General features: G+C 35.2%; 2 protein-coding genes across 2 annotated transcripts; one reads left to right on the forward strand and one right to left on the reverse strand.

Annotated features, from left to right (window-relative positions):
- Positions 1 to 1120: 1120 nt before the first annotated feature.
- LOC126975046 (SCY1-like protein 2) lies at positions 1121 to 10124 on the forward strand. Its single transcript, XM_050822834.1, has 6 exons — positions 1121 to 1365; positions 1446 to 2281; positions 2383 to 3055; positions 4423 to 4642; positions 5896 to 6084; positions 6552 to 10124. The coding sequence occupies exons 1-6, from the start codon at positions 1239 to 1241 to the stop codon at positions 7243 to 7245; spliced, it is 2739 nt and encodes a 912-aa protein (XP_050678791.1). The 5' UTR covers positions 1121 to 1238; the 3' UTR covers positions 7246 to 10124.
- LOC126975060 (uncharacterized) lies at positions 10118 to 18488 on the reverse strand. Its single transcript, XM_050822863.1, has 4 exons — positions 17836 to 18488; positions 14934 to 15805; positions 13013 to 13148; positions 10118 to 11902 (listed from the first exon to the last, which is right to left on the reverse strand). Exons 1-4 carry the CDS (start codon positions 18290 to 18292, stop codon positions 11616 to 11618), a joined length of 1752 nt encoding a protein of 583 aa, XP_050678820.1. The 5' UTR covers positions 18293 to 18488; the 3' UTR covers positions 10118 to 11615.
- Between the last annotated feature and the right edge of the window lie 2196 nt (positions 18489 to 20684).

The raw sequence follows: 20684 nt of genomic DNA on the forward strand, positions 1-20684 counted from the left end.
CCATCGGTCTATTAAATAATATATCTTATTTTAAGATTGGAACGATATTTTTATGAAAAAAAAAAGAAGCACGCTGAGTTGCTTGCGCCCATGCTTCACATGATGAGGCATACTTTTTTGAATGAGTGGTGGTATTTAATTTAAGTGATCGGAATACTCAGAATAATCATCATTCAACAATTGCCAATTCCGAGGCCATCTGGAGGGCAAGGCCAAATTGGCTTCGAAGAAGCTGGGCGTCTTTAATAGAGCACGGCTCTATTTCAAGCCGGCCCACATTCTAGCGCTCTACAAAGCGCAGGTCTGGACTCACATGGAGTATTCTGTCATATTCTGCACCCCAGTGTCAGCTCGATCCATTCAACCACGTGCAATGCAGAGTAGCTCGAATTGTCGGGAACCCAGTGTTCTGTGAACGGCTGGAACACTTGGTGTTGCGTAGAGAGTTCGCTTCATTGTGTGTCTTCTACCGCATTTATCACCGGAAGTGTCCCAAAGAGCTGTTTAACCTGATTCCTGCCGCTGAATTCCACCTTCGCACGACACGCCACAAGTTAGGATATCATCCTTACCATCTGCATTGGTGGCGGTCCTCCACAGTGCGGTTTTGTAGGAGCTTTCTTCCACGTCCTACAAAGCTGTGGAATAAGCTTCCTTATGCGGTGCTTCCGGGACGATACGACATGGGTACCTTCAAAAAAAGCGCGTATACCCTCCTAGGCCTGCAACGCTCCTGTGATTCCTCTGGTGTTGCAGGAGAATGTGGCCAGCGGTGATCACTTAAAACCAGGTGATCCGTACGTTCGTTTGTACCTCCTATTCCATAAAAAAAGTGATTTTATATCCTATTTTGATTTTGAATTAGGGATATTAGAGTTTAGTTAGACTTTAGTTCTTAAATCTTTTTGTTTTGCTTACTTATACTTACATATTATTATACTTATTTTATATTATACTAACCCCATGTTATGTTAAATAATTTTCCAAATTCCTTTTATCCGATTCTTTCCTCTTTCTCCCCGTTTTTATGGCTGAATGCGCATACTGTGCAGTGCTATAGAAAAAAGAATTCTTTGCTGTCAGTGTCATACTCTGTCAAGAGATTGGACAATGGATGTTGTCAAAATGAAATACAAAAGTAAAAAAAGTTTATTTTCAAAATGCTAATGTCAATAAATGATAAATAAATTTTGGTATTTAGATGAAAAATCCTGGTAAAATTAGTTACAGCCAGTACAATGGACGTATTCAATAAGTTCTATTCATCAGTAACAAATACTGTATCCCAATTATCTGGAGTATTACCGGGTAATCCGGTGACACGAGAGTTTGAAGCAACACAATATATTGCAAGTGCTGGACCAGGTAAATAATAAGGCACTATCTTCTAATAAGAAGTACTATATCGATAATTTGTGCAAAATAATTATATATATTTATTTTAGGATTGTTATGGAAAGTTTATAAAGGCTATAAAAAATCTACGAAGCAAGAGGCTTCAATATTTGTATTCGAGAAAAAACATTTAGAACGATGGTCAAAGGCTGATCGAGAGATCATGTTAGAGACTCTTAAACGTGGTATTGTACAGTTAACGAAATTGCGACACCCTCAGATATTGACGGTACAACATAGTTTGGAAGAGAGTCGCGAAAGCTTGGCATTTGCTACAGAGCCTGTATTTGCGAGTTTAGCTAATATTCTTGGTAACACGGAAAACATGCCTCAACCCACTCCTAGCCATTTGGTGAACTACAAGTTGTATGAAGTAGAAATTAAGTATGGACTTATGCAAGTTGCTGAAGGGTTGGCATTTTTACATAATGATGTTAAACTTCTGCACCATAATATATGTCCAGAGTCCATTGTTGTAAATCAGCAGGGGGCCTGGAAAATATTTGGGTTTGACTTCTGTATAGCAAATCAAAGTCCACCGGGGGTGGCTCCATTTTGGCCCTTCACTGAGTATTGTCAAGCAATGCCAGCTTTAACACAGCCCGTATTGGACTACCTAGCGCCCGAGTATGTTCTCACTGCATCTCATTCTCCAGCTAGTGACATCTACTCCCTTGGGATGCTCATCTATACAGTTCATAGTACTGGATATCAGAGTTTGTCTAATGTTGGCAGTGATTACTCAAAATATAAGAGATTTGTAAATGAAATGAGAAATCTACAAGCCTCAAGGCTGTTATGTGTAGCTGAAGGCTTAAGGGACTACGTAAAGCTTATGTTGAATGTTACACCAGAATTAAGGCCTGATCCTCATCAGTTTTTGAAGGTATTTTTTTTTAAATGTACTGAAGACCAAAGTGTCAAAATATCTTATATTTTGCTTTTATAATGATGATTGATCTCTAAACAGCTATTTAATGTTTTCAGATTCCATATTTTGAGGATGTGGGTGTTAAAACATTAAATTACTTAGATTCACTATTTCAATGGGACAATCTTCAGAAGTCACAGTTTTATAAAGGCCTGCCACAGATCATACAGAAGATGCCACATAGAATATGCATTTATAGAATTCTGCCATGTCTATCTAAAGAGTTTGTTAATCCACCGATGATTCCTTTTGTGTTGCCAAATGTGCTGTTAATTGCTGAGAATTCCACAAAAGAGGAATTTGTTAGATACATTCTGCCAGTGTTGAAACCAGTCATGACAATACAAGATCCGATACAAATATTATTAATTTTCATGCAGAAGATGGAGCTGTTACTGAAATTAACACCCGGAGAAGAGATTAAGTCAGATATACTACCAATGTTGTATAGGGCGTTAGAAGCTGATGCACAACAAATTCAAGAACTTTGTCTTTCAGTATTGCCAACATTTGCATCACTAATAGATTACCCAGCAATGAAAAATGCACTATTACCAAGGATAAAAAAGTTATGTTTGAGTACAAATTATCTGTCCGTGAGAGTGAATTGCTTGCTGTGTTTGGGAAAATTATTAGAACACTTAGATAAGTGGCTTGTATTGGATGAAATTATACCATTTTTGCCTCAGATACCTTCCAGGGAGCCTGCAGTATTGATGGGTATTTTAGGTATGTTTTCATAATTCAATACACATTATAATTTTGGGGAATTATTGCTTAAATGTAAATACATTAGTAAATACAATAGACAAATGTCTATTTTAACATTTTATACATTTACTTATTACAAGTAAAGTATATTTGTAGGGAATAAATAATGGAGTGAGCAAAAGACCCACCTTTATTTAGCTAAATCAATGATAATACTCTAAGTCATAGGACATCATAAAAATTAACTTAGCATAATGCCATATCTATACTAATATTATAAAGCTGCAGTGTTTGTTTGTTTGAACGAGCTAATCTCTGGTACTACTGGTCCGATTTGAATGATTCTTTCAGTGTTGGGTAGTCCATTTATCGAGGAAGGCTATAGGCTATGTTTTTTTTTTCAAAATTAGGGATCCGTAATAAAATTGCTATTTTGTAACACAAGGTGTAAAATCGAAAACCTATTTTTGCGTGCGCTGCAAAAACTATTGACAATAGAACAAAATGATGTACAGGCTATAATATAGGCAATATTTTATTACTTATAAAACTATCGCGTGAATTATACTTTATATGGCAAAACAACGTTTGCCGGGTCAGCTAGTATATTATAACACTATGATACATGGACAGAGGTTAAAGGAAAAAAAATTGCATATGCCTGTAATTACAACATTAGCTAAATAGCTACAAACTGGAAAACTGCACACTACTGTTTTGCTGCAGAAATAAGTTCCATATTATAAAGTTCCCATAGCTATTAACAATTATGATTATAAGATAATCATTATTATACCACAAGAAAGGTAATTTAACAGACTATAAAAGTAAGAATATTTAATTTTAAAACTTTATCTGTGTAAAATACAACAAGCCGTCAAAATGCGGTCAGCCGTAAAAATTATCTGTAGCAGTCGATTTAAAAATTCTTTTTTGTATTATCTATGATGTTTTAGTAATTATTCTATGACTGACTAATTAGTCAATTTGAAGTATGTTTTAGTTATAAAAAATTACTACATTCATTAGTAATAATCGAAATGTAATCTGTAGGTAAATCTAAAAAAATCATAAAAAATGCATGAGAGCCCTACTTTATACGAAATTTGTTTAAATTACGCAGTATCTATTGTTTATGTTATCTAACAAAGCGGTAGCTTGTTTAATAACAAAAGCATAGACGTTCGTTTTTATAAACAAGCCGAAACACTTCATAAGCAATAAATTTTATCGTAACACGAGCCCATTGAAATTGGCGTCGGTAACGCGCGGCGGATTAAGACGGTAATGTGCGCCACTCGCTTTGTGGCAGCTTAGCCAGTGACACTATGCTGAATATATATATACTACATACTTGATATTCAAAACACAATTGTTTATTGTAGGTATATACAAGCTAACAATGAGTCACAAAAAACTTGGAATCACAAAAGAGGTAATGGCTACAAAAGTGTTGCCGTTCTTAATACCACTTTGTGTTGAGAATGGGCTCACATTGAATCAGTTCAGTGCACTCATATCTCTTGTGAAACAAATGATTGCCACTGTGGAAGCAGAGCACAGAACAAAACTTGAACAGTTGAACTCAATTCAGAATGAGTCTAAGTAAGTATGCCTTATAATAAATTGTACTGTGATGTAACTACGTCACTACTCATTATATAAATGAAAGACTAAAATTAAATGAACACTAAAATCAGTATTGAGCGATGAACATGCAGTTTTAATTTAATATTAATGTATGCTGTTAATTAAATTATGATTAAAAGTCTAGTTAGCAAGTCTTTTGTGGGGCGATGTATATGCTTTTACAACAGGATCCCAGAAAATATTCAAAACAAAAGTATTATGTTATTCAAAAGAATTGTTAAAAAATGTTAGTGTGGCAAATGCTACTACAACATAAATGACTTTCTTAATGATACCACAGATTGGGAATGGAGCGACCCTCAGGCTATTAAATAATAAGTTTAATTGTACAATGTTACTTTAATTGTACAACATATTTTTTGTTGAAAAAAAAAGCCTGCTGAGTTTGTTGCACCCGTTCTTCTCAGGCCTGAGGCATTCATTTTGGAATGGGCAGTAGTTTTTTGACTTTCAATAAGTGATGTCACATCTAGTCATGCTAGTTTAGTAAGTAGTTTGACAAGCCTGTTGTGACATCTTAAAAGTTGGGGGTATAATAATAGCAAAGTGCTATTGCACTTTCCACAATTCTGAATATATTGGCACCGATACTTTCTAAAATAAATAAAATTGTGATGCGGATTATATTTACTAGAATAAACACGCAATACAGTCCATTTTTTCCAACCGAAAAAGCAGAAATGTGCAGATAAAGTGTACTAGATACTTCTACGAGTAATGAGCGTGTACAATAGACTGAAATAACTGCCACGAAATAAGGTGTTAAATTGAATTAATGTTTTAATATTATCTGTATTGTATACATATGTACGTTTTTTATCATTCTACCGACAATAGCGTATTAGACCCATTCATGCAAATTGTCCTAATTCAAAATAAACTATAAAACAAAAAAAACACAAATTTTATTCAATTATTAAGTGGCATAACATTGCATTTTAAGTTTTCGTGCGTTATTTTAGAAACACGCTGGACGCCATTTTGTTCGGTGACTATCGTTTCATTTGTTTTAAATAAGAAAAAAATTGTTTATTATAACTATTATGAACTGAAACGGATTTTTGACGGGTTATAAATATAAAATTGAGATAGGCGATCTCAATTTTTTTTTTCATATAGAATAAAATACCCTAGATTCTAATCAAACTTTTTAAATCTACTACTTATTTATAATATGCCATTCACATTGTTTATTTATATTATTTCAGAGTAATGGAAACAGCACTATCAACCGGTGACAGTTTAGTGTCGGCCCCCGCACCACAGACTGACATAGACCACATGTTCTCCGGCCTCGGTCTGGATCCGTTCTCACCTGCGAAGACTAAAAATAAACCAGAACCAGTCGTGCCCAGTATAAATCAAAACACATCTCTTAGTATTGAGGATAAACAAAGGTATAATCTATACTACTATATAAATCTGTGATAACATTTTTTAAGTGAAATTATCTGAAAAGTAAAGGTGTTATTACAAAAATAATTTAAACATGGTTTAGACACGTGTTTTGTTAAAACGACGTCTAAAATGGAGTTTGTTGTATTATAAAGCACTGTTAAGCTTAATGTTAACACGTCGTTAAGCAAAACATTGTCTAAGTTGGCGTTCGTTCAATCTCACGCGATCCATTTAAAGAAAATGACATATAAATATGATTAAATAAAAAATCGAAGGATAACCGAAGCCTCGATTTTTCTAGATAGACATACTCATTGGATACGGACTTTTTGATAGTCCGTTTTAGTATAAAAGATATTTGCATCTCGGAAACGCAACCTTAATTTAAGTTGTAACTGCTAAAAATCTAAGAACTATTAAATATAACAAGTTCTAGGAAGCACTAATGTTTCTTCTCGCTTTACAGGTTAGCTAATCAACAGGATGCTGCTCGAAAGTTATCTCGACAGACCATGCCAACACCCAAAGTTGTGTCTCCGCCTCAGCAAACGAAGCCTATAGATCTAACTAGTTCACTGCTGCAGTCCAACCTCAATCAATTATCGAATGCAGAAACTCCTCACAAAAATTTCAATTTACCGATGGGAAATTCAACGATTCAAATGTCTAGTCCGATGGGCCCAAATAAAAATCAAATGGATCTTAGTTCGTTAGGTACAAATCAAATGGGTGTACGTCTCATGGGAACAAATCAAATGAGTATGAGTCCAAAATGTGCAAACCAAATGGGTGTAGGTACAAATAATATGGGTGTACATACAATAGGTACAAATCAAATAGGTTTTAGTCCAATTGGTAGTAACCAATTAGGGTCAAATTTCACGGGTACAAGTAACTTAATGAGTAATACAGTGTTAATGGGTTCTAGTCAAATGAATAGTACCTTGAGTTACGGTTTCCAAGGGCAACTCGCTTTGCCCGAGAGTACAGGTTGGAGTAGTAACTCACCGTCACCTAATAATTTAAATAATAAATGGGCGAATCAGACAAAAGCTAAACAGGATTGGTCGGCGTTCGAATCCCTGCTGCCTGGTCAAAATCAAAATAACAACAATGTTAAAAAGCTCGATAACAGTGAAATGATGGATTTGCTTGGTTAGTGTGTCATGGGAAAGAATGGTCAAGATGTTAAATTAGGTGATAACACCGTCCTGCAGAAGCTGTTTTAGGCATGGTGGCATATTTTGCATTCCTCCCTAATGTATATATACCATTTATTCTTTTTGACAAAAAAAACACCTTATTTTAGCAATATAGTAAGCTGTAATACAAATTAATATATTTGTATCAATCTGCTTTGAATCATCTCATCTCATCTTATAAATTTTCAAGCGACATGGTGATGGCAATTGAGCCGTGATGTTGTTAATGCTCCAGTAAATAGGGCCGATTGCCTTCTTTTATGCCTTTATTTAATAGAATATCTTCTTAATCTCAATATTTATATCAAAACTGAGTCATATTTTAGGATTCCTTCATCATGTATACAGTTTCTTTAATACTGTGTTATGCCAATTCAGCGAACACTCAATATCTCAATAGTTTAATACTCATAATAAGTGCACTAATATTTGTTGTGTTGTATTTATATTATTATTAATTAGATGAATGCTTAATAAAATTCTTTGTGTAAAAAAAAATGTGAGTCACGGGACGCCTGGCAGATGTGAAACATCGACATTATTTTGTAAAAGTAATATGCAGAAAAGAACATATTGTGATAGGAACTAAATATGTCATAATGATAAAATAAAATATTACGATTTTTTTCCAGATAACGATGACTATTTATTGAATAAACATTTATTTTCATTAAATACAAAAATTTACGAATTTATTTCAAATCGTGACTACTTAATTCGTTTAATCAGTGACTTCGCTAATAGTTATATTCGATGTTGCCTCTGAGGACGGTATTACTGTGACAAGGCGACGCGTCGCCACGGCATGCGTCGCCACGCCAGAAATCGGTTTTACGTGCGGCTATAGATGTTTCACATCAAAATACAAAATGTGTGTGTAGTGTTATTTAAAAAAACGTACCATCTCTCGAATTTCTTAACGCTTCCCTTTATGAAAGTGTATCCATTCTGTGATTTTATGTATAAACATTATGTCCAGTACTAACTCATTGGTAGGGAAAATACCTTAAAATATACTAAAAATTTCCCTCAAATGAAACTACTTACTAAAATAATTTCCATTGAAATATGATTTTATCATTTTAATGTAAGTAAGTGTATTTCTCACTGGAGAAATAGATCAAATAATTAATATATTCGGTTTAAATTATTATTACTTTGGTAGGTATGCACATACCTACTTTTATATACCTATTGACTGTAAACATTCCATTTCTTGGAAATATTTATACAATATCATTATCGTTTTTATGCAATAACTATTCTATGTATTAGCAATAACAATATTAATTTATTATTATTTTTTATCATTCCAACGGCTTTCGGTGGCTGGGTCATGTTATTTATGTGTAACTCAACATAAATAACAACGGCAGTAAGTGTTTGATCAACATTATTTTATTACTGACCGACTTATTTTAATTTTAATATGTGTACATAATTATGTAAATATTATTAAAATCATTGAACAGTATTTTTAATTGTAGTTTGTAAGACGTCCAAATTATGTGTATATTATGAATAATTCATTTATTCATTCATTGTTTTCAATATTTGATGGATTTTTGGGTAAACTTGATCAATAAGAGATTTATAGTGTATGTCTATCAAAACTAGTCTAGTAATTAATTGAGCTTCTTATCGACGGTATCCCTAATGAAATATAATTACTACTTTAAGTATCGCATATTATATTTATATTTTGTGCATGCCACAATAAGTGAGTATCTATAAAAATAGTGGGTCTCTATTTTCATAGAGTATCTCTACTTTTGTAAGGAAAAAATATGATGTGGTAAAAAATGTTTATTAGTGTTACCATTGTAAAATAATATTTTTTCAAAATCATGTACATTCAATGCAGTTACTCACCTTCTGAAATATTTTTCTTAACTTCGAAGTTGAAAGGTCACCAACTTTTCTTTCAACTTGTTGAAGGTGGAAAATGAATTATCATTAAATTTTAAATACAAACACCTTAACTTAATGTGCTTACTATTAACTCATATGTTTTAAGCATCTTATATCAATTATTTATATGACGGAAACAAAAACACATTCGTAAAATATTGATCTCGGTTAAATAAAACTTTTTAAGTGTTTTCCTCAATGATTTTATTATAATTTATCAAAATTTTCTTATATCTATTTATTATTGTTCACACCACAGCATAGACTATGTGATAGACAGAGACAATGGAGTCTTTGAAATAGAGTATTATACCATTTTATCGCGATATTAGACGAAAATAATATAAAGGGAAAATTATGTAAGTACCGATGAAGCGCGAGTTGAATGCAGCCGGAGCCTGAAGAAAAGAGAGGGAGCATCTCCCCCCGCTGTCTGCACGCCTCACCTGTCGCGCCTGCTTTGTAGTGCTGTGCCGTACTTGACAGTTATCGTAAGCTTATCGTGTTAATACTGAAATTGCGATCCCGTGCTATTTTTATGATTTCGGATAATGGCTGATCCGAATCCATTAGGTTGCGTTTCCAAAAAAGAGTTTTTATTCATGACCAAGTAGGAGAAATGGCGAAAAATGTTTTAGGAGTGTGTGTTGAAGAAAGGCAGAACAAAAATTTGAGATTTATAATGGTAAACTTAAAGCAATGCTTAAACTTATCGGCACACTCATGAGGTCACAACACTATGGCATTCCTGAACTCTGCATTTAACTCGCGCGCTATCTGTATGTACCTAGTTGATTTTTTGGCTCATTAAATTGTCTGGTTATCTCTGCTTATCTTCCTTTTTGCTTATGTTATACACACTTACATCTATTTTATGTTAAATTATAAATAATAAATAAAATTATGAAATAATACAACCTTACATAGGTAACTATTATTATTTCGGTCTAATTTAATTCAAATAAATGTAGATATTAAGAAATACAAATATTAAATTTCATGTAATAAGTAGATTTATCATCCGTACCACATTTAATTGAATTATATTTGGTATTTTCATTTCTATCACTGTCACCAAGATGCTTACACCATCATATAATTTTTCGTACCTATAGCAAATGATATAAGTATGTACAGTCAGCGTCAAGAGTAACACCCATTATATTCAAAAACAGGGCAACACCCATCGTTATTCATATACATTATCGATTCACCGAAAGCGACCAAATAGATAACGTCATCGAAAGTAGTTAAATCATGGTCACAACGTCATAAACATAGCAATATTCAAACCACCAAATGTATTGCCAACATTTTACGTCAAAAAGAAAAATAAAATTTACGGCAGATAATTATACCTTAAAAGAGGTCGAGTTTTGAACAGAAAAATGAAAATGTGTTAATATTTAAATAAAGAAACATCTCTTTACTTATTTGTTTGGAAGATAAAGTTTGTCAACAATCTAATTTGAATCCTATAATCTTACACCGAAAGTTCATTTTCCACAATCGTATCCATATTTTTTAACACTGAGTGGTTCTATATTTTGGCGATTTGTGTGTAGTGCAGATCATTCTAGAAAGGTGTTCCGTTCCGTTCTCTAGGCTCCTCAATAGCTCCTAGCTCGAATCATGCACGATGAATTCACCTCCGATCCTCTTGACAGTATATACTGTAAAGAGATATGATATATATCAGGAGTGGAGGAATAGTTCGAATTACTTTGTGGAACCATATAACGATTGCAATTTTCCGGTAGCTAATCGGCTCAGGAATATTCAAGTTCGGAGCATACTCTCATTTCTAAGGCCGGCAACTCATCTCTTGTCCTCTGGTATTGCAGATGTCCATGGGCGTTTTAACCTTTCGAAATCGGCAAGTACTCCGCGCCGTGGTATGCCTCAGATGGGCGTTTCGGAAAGTTAAATTTCCATTTGCTTGATCCCCATAAAAAGTGCAGAATCCTTTATTAAATGAGTAAACCAACAGAAGAAATCTGTTGCACTATATTACTTTTTAAGTTGACCAAACATTGACGATTTGCTTACAGTCCATAGTTTTATCAGACAGCCAGGCTTGGGTCTACAACGACTATACATTAGGTATAATAATGCCTGCCAGCAAACTCGAAAACTGGTTTTAGGCCTGTCACACACCTGTCTATGTAGGGCCACCTAGCAGATGCATCACACATACTTAGTTCGTTTATCTGTCAATCTTAATATACCTCAAAAGAAACTTAAGGACCGTATTCCAGGAGTATTACAGTTTTCACTGTCTTCATAACTATATAAATAATTACATTACACTTGATCAGACATAGGCTGGCGAACTGCTAATGTGTGGTCACCTCAAAGTTTGTACACACACCGTTTAAAGTTTACACGGTTAAATTTACAATATTCACTGCAACAATTTATCGCCTTCTCCGAAACGAAGCGAGTAAGAACACAAACGCGGTGAAGGTTTGCAGCAAACTGGCCAGAAAGAAACATGTCTTGTAGGTATAGTTGAAGCAGACCGCCCACAACATGACCGTGGCTGCAACAATCGTGTTGGCTGTGGTCACGGTCGCAGTCGAGTCGAACTCGTTGACCGTACTGTTGTACAACGACTGCTGGAGGATCGTGCAGGTCGCTGTGGATAGGCTGGCGAACATGCACCACACGACCAGGTAGTTCTTGTTTGAGAACAGTGTAATTCCTGCAAAGAAATTCAAATATTTTTTTATATATATAAGAGGAGGCAAGATGCTCACGCGATGGGAGTGGTGAGGCAACCGCCCATGGACATCGACAACAAATGGCAAGACATGCGTTGCGGGCCTTTAAGGTGCGAGTATGCTCTTTTCTTGAAGGTCCCTAAGTCGTATCTGTTCGGGAAATGAGCAGTCGGTAATTCATTCCACAAAGTGCCTGTGATTGGCAAGAAATTTCTTTCAAAATTAAATTTAATTCAAATTTAGATTTAAAATCGTTTATTGAACGTCATAAACTACCACCCATTCGAAATAGTATCTATGCCTCAGACCTGAGAAGAACGGGCGCAAGAAATTCCGCGGGCGTTTTTTTGTTAATTTAGTTACTGTAAGTAATATATAGTAGTAGTTAATATGTAGTAGTATCATACAAAACAATTTACAATTAAATAGCCTGAGGGCGTTCGCGCCATTCTGTTATCATTAAAGAATCGTTTATGCTATAGTAACCTTTACCACACCAACGTTTTTTAACAATTCTTTTGTATTTGGTAACATTTGTTTTATACATTTTCTGGGATCATGTTGTATCATCATATCATCGCCCAATAAAAGACTTATTAACTCGACAGTATAAAAATTTGAGGTTCGTCCACGTTGGAAACGTATGAAATTAATAGTGCGCTTTGACTGCAAGTCGCTCGACTTCGAAGCGTAATCACGCAGACATACATAAAGCCTACTTTTAGTAGACAGTCATAAAGCTACTTATTTTGCTACATATTCTTTGATTTAGTTTTTATACATTTTTTTCCTTACATTATTAGATGAATCAACAGGGAAGTGTAGCCGGGTTCAGCTAGTGTATTAAAATAATAAAACAAGTCTCTATGAAGTTCCAATAAGTACATCAATTCTGCGAATGGTTGATGAACGCCGTATCTTCCAAACGCCGATTAAATATGCAACTGATTTAAATAACGGAACAAAAAATATGTGAGCACAAATAAACGAGTGGCCCTATTTGTCTTTAGTAAGTAAACAATAGGTTATTTAAACAAAGTATATGCAATAATAGATACCTATATGAATTATTAGTAGAGGTACATTCTTACCATAAAATCCAATGGCTCCACATACACAGAAGAACGCACATAGCTTGGTTTTCTCATTGATATTATTCGGCATGAAAATACAGAGAAAGACGAAGCAGAGCGATGCGCCATGGGAGAGCGACGTAAACGAGGCTATCTGCAACAGTGAGGACAGATTTGACTACCTATCTATGATCTTCGTCTTAATACTCAACAACAACAACATACTCTTCAACCATCGCCTATCTTAAACAATTATCATATTCAGAAAAGGAAAGTCTACTGTAACCTACTCACTAAGTATTAAACACACAAACAGACACACACACACACACATTTTATTTCTATTTATTATTAATTATTTCATTGGTCATTGTCATTTGTCGAGGAATCACTGACCCCGAAGATACAGTTTTAACTTGTTTCGGGGTCCGAGGTCCGCCCATTTTAATATCACTGCAAAACAGTTTTCCAATGTTATTATTATTATTATTAATACTGCTAAAAAAAAAAAAAAAAAAAATTCGGCACAAGATTTTTATTTACGTTTACAATTGGATAATCTTTCTACAGTAGAACTTAGTATTATAAGTGTGTAAAATGAGCTGTATTTTATTTAAAAACTTTTGAAACCTACATTATATATTGCAATAATGTAAAATTAGCAGAACATCGTAGCCATTGTTGATTTCCAACATTATGCCGTTACACGTTACACTGCGATACACTTTGTTTTTTTTTGTACCTCTTATAACATCAAATTCAGTCTGAACGAACAAGGTAGGTACCTACACACTTAAACCTAAACAATGTGTATGTATTCCAATGTTTGGCTATAGGTACTTGGAAGAAACTACTTATTTGCTTCATATATAGTGAGGATGGTATCCTTATTGAGATTTTGGAAAGTTGATTCATATTCAAATATTTTTATTCAAAATAGTTTACGTAAAGAACGTCATAAACTACCACCAATTTCGAATAAATATGGCTAAACAATAGGTTATGTTTTTTAAAGTGATAACCCTCACTTCTAGGATTAATACACAAATAAAATTTGAAAAACAAAATTTTATGAACGATGCGGGATTCGAACCCACGACCTCCAGCGTTCCGTGCCGGTGCTCTAACCAACTGAGCTAACCGTTCGAGTACCGCCTCGTTATAAAATTCTGTTTGCTTTGTTCAACTCTCAGGTTGTGGCTTCATCTACAGGATCTACTTTACAAGTGAATAAATATGGCTAATACCCGAGAAAACAGGTGCAAGTAACTCAGTGGGCTTATTTTTTTCATAAAATATCGTACAATAAAATTTAGGACGATCGTTTTTTCCAATCTGTGGTATCATTAAGAATGTCATTTATGTTATAGTAATCTTTACCACACAAAAGCGATTGGAGCGATGATTGCTTACAAGAAGTTCACTTGTTATAAGTAACACTAGGTACTATAAAATAGCGTGACTGAAAACAAACCTCAATAAAATATGAAGTTACGTTTTTTTTTTGTTTTTATCCATAAATATATAAAATGGGTGGAAGCAATCACATCATAGCATGTTTTCCGTACCTACTTGTGTTAATTTAGTTGGTAGTACGTTGAGTAGGTAGCCCCGTTAGAATTAATTTGCAACTAGCTGACCTGGCAAACGTTGTTTTGCCATATAAATTATATATGTAAACCTTCCTTGAGCTTCAACGAATCTATTACAAAAGATTCCATTGAAATCGGTCGAATAGTTTATGAGTTATTAGGGAACATACAAACATACATTCTCTTTTATATATATAGATAGATAAGTTTTACAATTTTATGTAGGTATATTACGGGTTCTAGTTGAGGATACTAAAAGATATGCTATATTATTATCTATTATTTTAGTTTGTATTATAGATTATACATAAATTTAGTTTGTATTGAATTGTGTTCTAATAACTCACCGACCAAATGTTCATAGATGTATTTTCTTCCCACATCAACGGTGGGAAAACTACACACAACACGAGACCGCTGTACGTCGTACACAGGTGTATTAGCGTGTATAAATAGAAATTTATATCTTGCAGCATATTGACCACTGTTATGAAGTTCTTTTTCAACGAAGCCGTTCGTCTTGCTGATCCTAGAGTCATTTCAGACGTAAATACTAAACTACTCGGCGGAGCATCAACAGTGGTCTCTCGATATAAAGGTTGAGGGTTCTGCCCATCTCTGTCTATGCTTGCCAACTCTTGATAACCGCTAATGTTACTGTAGCTGCCTATTTGCAAACTCCCAAAGTCGGATGAAAACCGATTAGAAGCAGAACCATCGTACATCGTACTGAAATCTGACGAAAATCGGGCCTGCCTATCACTCTCCCTCCTTTCTACATCTGGATCCAATACCTCCCGTGCATTTTGTCGGGAATTGAAGACAACCACGTCGTTGGCATCTTCTGTCTCCTGATTTGGTGCTATATTAGGTGTATTTTGTTCGTTTGTGTTAGAATTTTGATTGGAAAATATATCTTCATCGTCATCTTCTACAGCATCTCTAAGCATATTATACGTGGTTCTGATGACTCTTTCGATATACACCGGCCGTGTGAATGCTGCGAGGAAGAAACAGTTCTGCATCAGGATAGCGCCATAGATCATGACTACTACGTCGCTACTGTAAACAGTGCATAGGTATCCAACGATGAGTGGCACAACAACATTGCCAAGACATGGCGCGACTTTGGTTATCCTTTGCGCCAAAGTGAGCTTCTCCCTGAAGTAGTGGGTTATGATAACATCTGACTGCTGTCCCGTGAGAGCAGATCCAGTTCCTGAAAATATGATGTTTATTTGGTCAGTAACTGAATATGACAAAAAAATATCGGTGTGTAATGGGTGTGTCATGTTCACCACACGAAAGAAGTGAAACTTCATCAAGGAGAGGTTAATAACTTAGAATATATATTTTTTTTTTTCAAGAAATAATATTTACAATATATAGGTATTGTGGTCTCTGTTTTAAATGATTTGAAAGTTGTAATAAAAAGATTTAGCTTAATCGGCCTCGAGTCAAAGATAATATGATTGATAGTTCACATTAAAATATTTTAGAAACCGTTTTGAATTGCGAGTTTATAGAACGTGCGGGTCTTAATCTTCTTTAACGATACGGCTTGGTGGTTTAGGTTTTTACTTGTAAAGTTTCGGGTGAAGCAGCTTAGTCGAATCCAGACGAATTTACCTGTACGAGCGTTACATAGACGTGAGTGAGAACTCAGTCTAATTCAATACGCTCATCTCATTAATAAAAAAAATACTTAGCGCGGCTAAATAAGTGCAGTGTTATATTATAATCGGGATTCTACCGCGGTACGCTACTCCATAGGTCGGTATGTGTTACGACTTACCACGCAGGCATGTCCAGTTTTTCGCAGATGATTCTCTATAACTTCAGGTGTTTTTCTTTATTCAGCTATCCAATGCACATATCCTCCTTGTTAAATGAAGCCTAATTGTTAGTACCACCACCAGAGTAGGTGCAATTATTCGTATAATGAATATGAATGTTTGTTTCCGAGTCGTGAATGTTTATATTTTATGTATTTTAATTATGTTTATTGTATGAAATATTTCGATGATTCTAGCACCCATAGTACACACACACACACACACACACACACACACACACAAACGCTGGGCGTGGCAAGTGTAGATATATTTAATTTGAATTATTGTTTGTAAACATTTTGGAAAAAGTGACATCTATATAATTATGATGAATAAATATTTCTTTTAATTTTATTGTAACCTTTTTTTTCTTTTGTGAGAATTATTTACCCTTCTAGCAAATTTTTATATCGGGCCCTGCCAAGGCACGCTACGCCACCGATACAATCTTCGTGACTGCCCGGAATACTTACCAACATTAATTAGATAGTTTAGTTAGTGTGATATAAAGTCTATTGCTTTAAGAACATAGTTAAATACTTTATTTACGTATTCCACTAATTAAACAAAATAAAAACACCATGGACGCGTCTTAAGCATCAGTTATGGCTAAAAATTGAACCCATAGCCTGTTCCACAGCTCGACAAACAAACCTAACATTACGACATGCTATTACAAATTGACGATAATATTCTTGTAAATACTTATTATTGCACGACCTTCGTCTCCGTTATCGACAGCCAACGAGAAGAAAATATATTCTAACAGGTACAATGGTATAAGTCGCCTTGAGAAAATTCATTTCATTTTTTATACTTCATTTACTGTTAACGATTTCATCATTTTACTGTTATTGAAGAATTGATTGAAAATACTTAGGTATTATCTAGTAACTGATTGTTGGGGATACATTGGGATTAAAATTTTCTTTTATCCGTTTATTATTTCCTATAAGTACTTACCTATATCATTTTGGTCTAGAATAGTGAAGTATACTACACCAGATTAAATTTGATTTTGTGATTTTTTTACGGTCACTATCCATCAATCATATAATCCACAATACCTACCTATCCATTACCTACCTACCTAATAGTGTAATAATTATTAGGTATATGGATTTACTTTATTAACATACCTAATACTTTAAAATACTTACTGTTTTTACCATTATCAAATCAACAAGAAAAGTCTATCGCTTACTTAGTACTTACCTAAATTATTAAAAATGACTTTCATATTACATTTAAGGTCACAATTACAAAGTGATAATTATTTTATCTATAATATTTCTTTTATACTTAACACTGATGGACTGGTGCTCTTCTAGGTTCGACCACCTTTGTTGGTGTTCATTGACGATAAAAACGAATGTAGAATTAGTAACATGTAGTGAGTATTAATAAAACTTACCAACGAATATTCCAGCGAACACACTCACGATGTGATCATTACTTGAGACACTCGTAGAGTAGCTGGACAACAAAACACCAGCTACGCTCAAACAGAGACCCGACAGTGCGGTAAACCTCGGCATGTTGAATATCTTGACCACTGCCCTGCACCATGACTCCAGAAGGAGTCTTATCACAGTCATAATGACGGGAACCAAGGCCACATCCAAATCCCAAATACGCAACGATTCGCCTTCCTCATGATCCTCTTCACGCAAAGACTTGAGTATTATGAAGCCGTAAAGCATAAGCACTGAAGGAGCTGTGACATTGTAGATAGCAGCTGAAACAACAATGAGCCAGCCGTAACCACCGTCGGGTGGAGTTGGTCCGATCTCTGGTTGCGACGCGATCACCCTGTCCAAATGTAAATCTTCAACCCGACTCTGACGCTGATTAACACGAGATTCTTCCATTTTTCACACAAACATTAACTTCATGACTAAACTTGTAAATCCGTGTACATTGTTTATCTCTGAGTGTAGCCGTTATCTTATCATTATCAATGACTCTAATCAACTGTTCCACATATTTTTCAAAATCCCGCCAATTCAGTGTTGCTATAATGGAGAAATTCTTTTATAATCGTTTTTTTTTTATTGCAGAAACGTCTGGTTATGAAACCTAATATAATACCAATACTTTTTAAACTACGTTGATTAGTAACACATAACAACAATAACCTTGAAAGTAATTTAAAACTAATGATAATACACATTATTTAACCATTATCAAAACTGAGAAGGCATTATTTTATTTTCTGATTGTAATGGCTAATAATGACTGCCATTATTTTCTATTCGAATTTTGAATAGCATGATAATTGTGATTCAATACATATTGTTCTAATTCCTCTAAAATTAATTGTCTATAGGCCTTGTTCCTTATATAAATACTAATTTGTTACGTGATTTTGAACTTGAATTACCTTCGAGCGTATTCTAGTCATACCTGCCGGAGTTATGCTAAGCGGTGAGTGAGTGATAAACAATTTTTTATGGAAGCGGAGGACAAACGAGCGTATAGTGCATCAGATGTTAATTGTTCACCGCCGTCCACATTCTCTTCAAACGCCAGAGGAATTGCAGAACAGAGACAGCTCCTCAAAAGTAAACATACATATATAAAGTGTACCTTTTTTAAGGTAGGTACAGATGTCGTATCGTTCTGGAAACACCACACAAGGAAGGTCATTCCAAAGTGTAGTGGAAAACAATTTCCTTGAATATATATTATTTTAGTTTATGTATTTATTTTGTATTTCGACTTATTGCATAGAATCTAAATCCCAATTATTAGCTAGGTAATACAACACATCGTCGACAGCAACTTTTATGGTGCGACGAGTGAGGAAGCTGGAGGTCCACTTGCATAAACTGAAGCACAAATGATGAATGTTTCGGGAGGAGTGCCTATCTGATATCGATGTCTAACATCGCCCGCCGACCGCATATAGCGAAAGCCGTAATGACGGTCGTTGATCAATTGGTGATCCTCTAGATATGCCGAGAGCTGGCAGCTAATAATATTTAACATGATTTTTGAGAGCAGGGAGGTAATAGCAATACGCCTGTAGCTGTCTCTTTTTTTAGATTACATGGACAGGGGCAGCCTTCCCTGAGTTTGCACCGTTGTCAACTCAGGGGTACATGTTCTAAGCACTTGAGACTTCTGTACGTCCAAGGGATGCAGAGCTCACCGCACAGCTTTCTGTCTGATCTGTTCTTTCAGCATAGATCTCTAACACCACGGGATAGTCCGCGCTGTCTTTCCATCGTCGAGTGGAAGGCAAATAGAGTCCCCAGAAGAACAGCTTTCTATTTTGCTATACAGGCCAGGGTGTCTTTTCATACGGGTGCAGTGGCTGCAAGAATAGCTGCTTTAAGTTACCCAGTGTAGCTTTCGACAACGCCCAAAACTTGTTTGTACTAGGTGTGTAACTTGAAAGTTACTCACCCGTTTGATGACATGCTTAAATTTTGCACGGGATAAAATAATCTAGAGGCATGGTTGCAATTCCTCATTAGAACTATAAAGTTTGGATTATTGTGCCTAGCGCCGCAACGCAGTTTCGGTTTTTGCAACCAGCTTCCGTTTTAACTGACGTATTGAGCTGGGGCTGTGATGATAAGTTGTTTACTAGACTGAATTTTTTCCCGTCTTTATTGTAGGTGTTCTTGTTGAGGCCCGGGTTTTTTTTTATGAAAATAAAGTAATAAAACAAGACAAGCAGGACGTTGAGTTGATGGTTATTGATACGCCCTGCCTATTACAATGCATTGCCGCTCTGGATTCTTGACAAACACAATAGTTGAGCAGGACTACAGCTGTTGCGATTGTCAACTTTATAAATAAGATGTTAAGTCTTATTTGCCCAGTAATTTCACTAGCTACGGCGCCCTCCAGACTGAAAACAATATTGTTTACACATTACTGCTTCACGGCAGAAATAGGCGCCGAGGGTGTAGCCCTAGTGGCCATCGGCCCTCCCCTAACTTCCGCCCTGCCTCAAAATTGCTGAGATGGTGACAGTAGATATCCTTCCTATCAAATACTCATACTGTGGCTTAAGGCAAAAAAAATATGCATACTTTTGTACCTGTGGTGTGTAAAATATTAAGCTGTCTCGCTCGGTCGAATAAAAAGGGTCGCTTTGCTCTTTGAAATCGATGCAAAAGTCCACATTAAGCGTGGAGCGGGGAGCCATTGTGTTGTTATCTTGCGTGTCGTCACAGTTCTGTGTCCTCGAGCGAAAAATGCACGGCAGGGGACCCTGGTAAAGTCGGTAGGTACCTTTCTGGGGTAAAA

Source organism: Leptidea sinapis, chromosome 34 (genome assembly GCF_905404315.1).
Source record: "Leptidea sinapis chromosome 34, ilLepSina1.1, whole genome shotgun sequence".
In the NCBI taxonomy this organism is placed as follows: Eukaryota; Metazoa; Arthropoda; class Insecta; order Lepidoptera; family Pieridae; genus Leptidea; species Leptidea sinapis.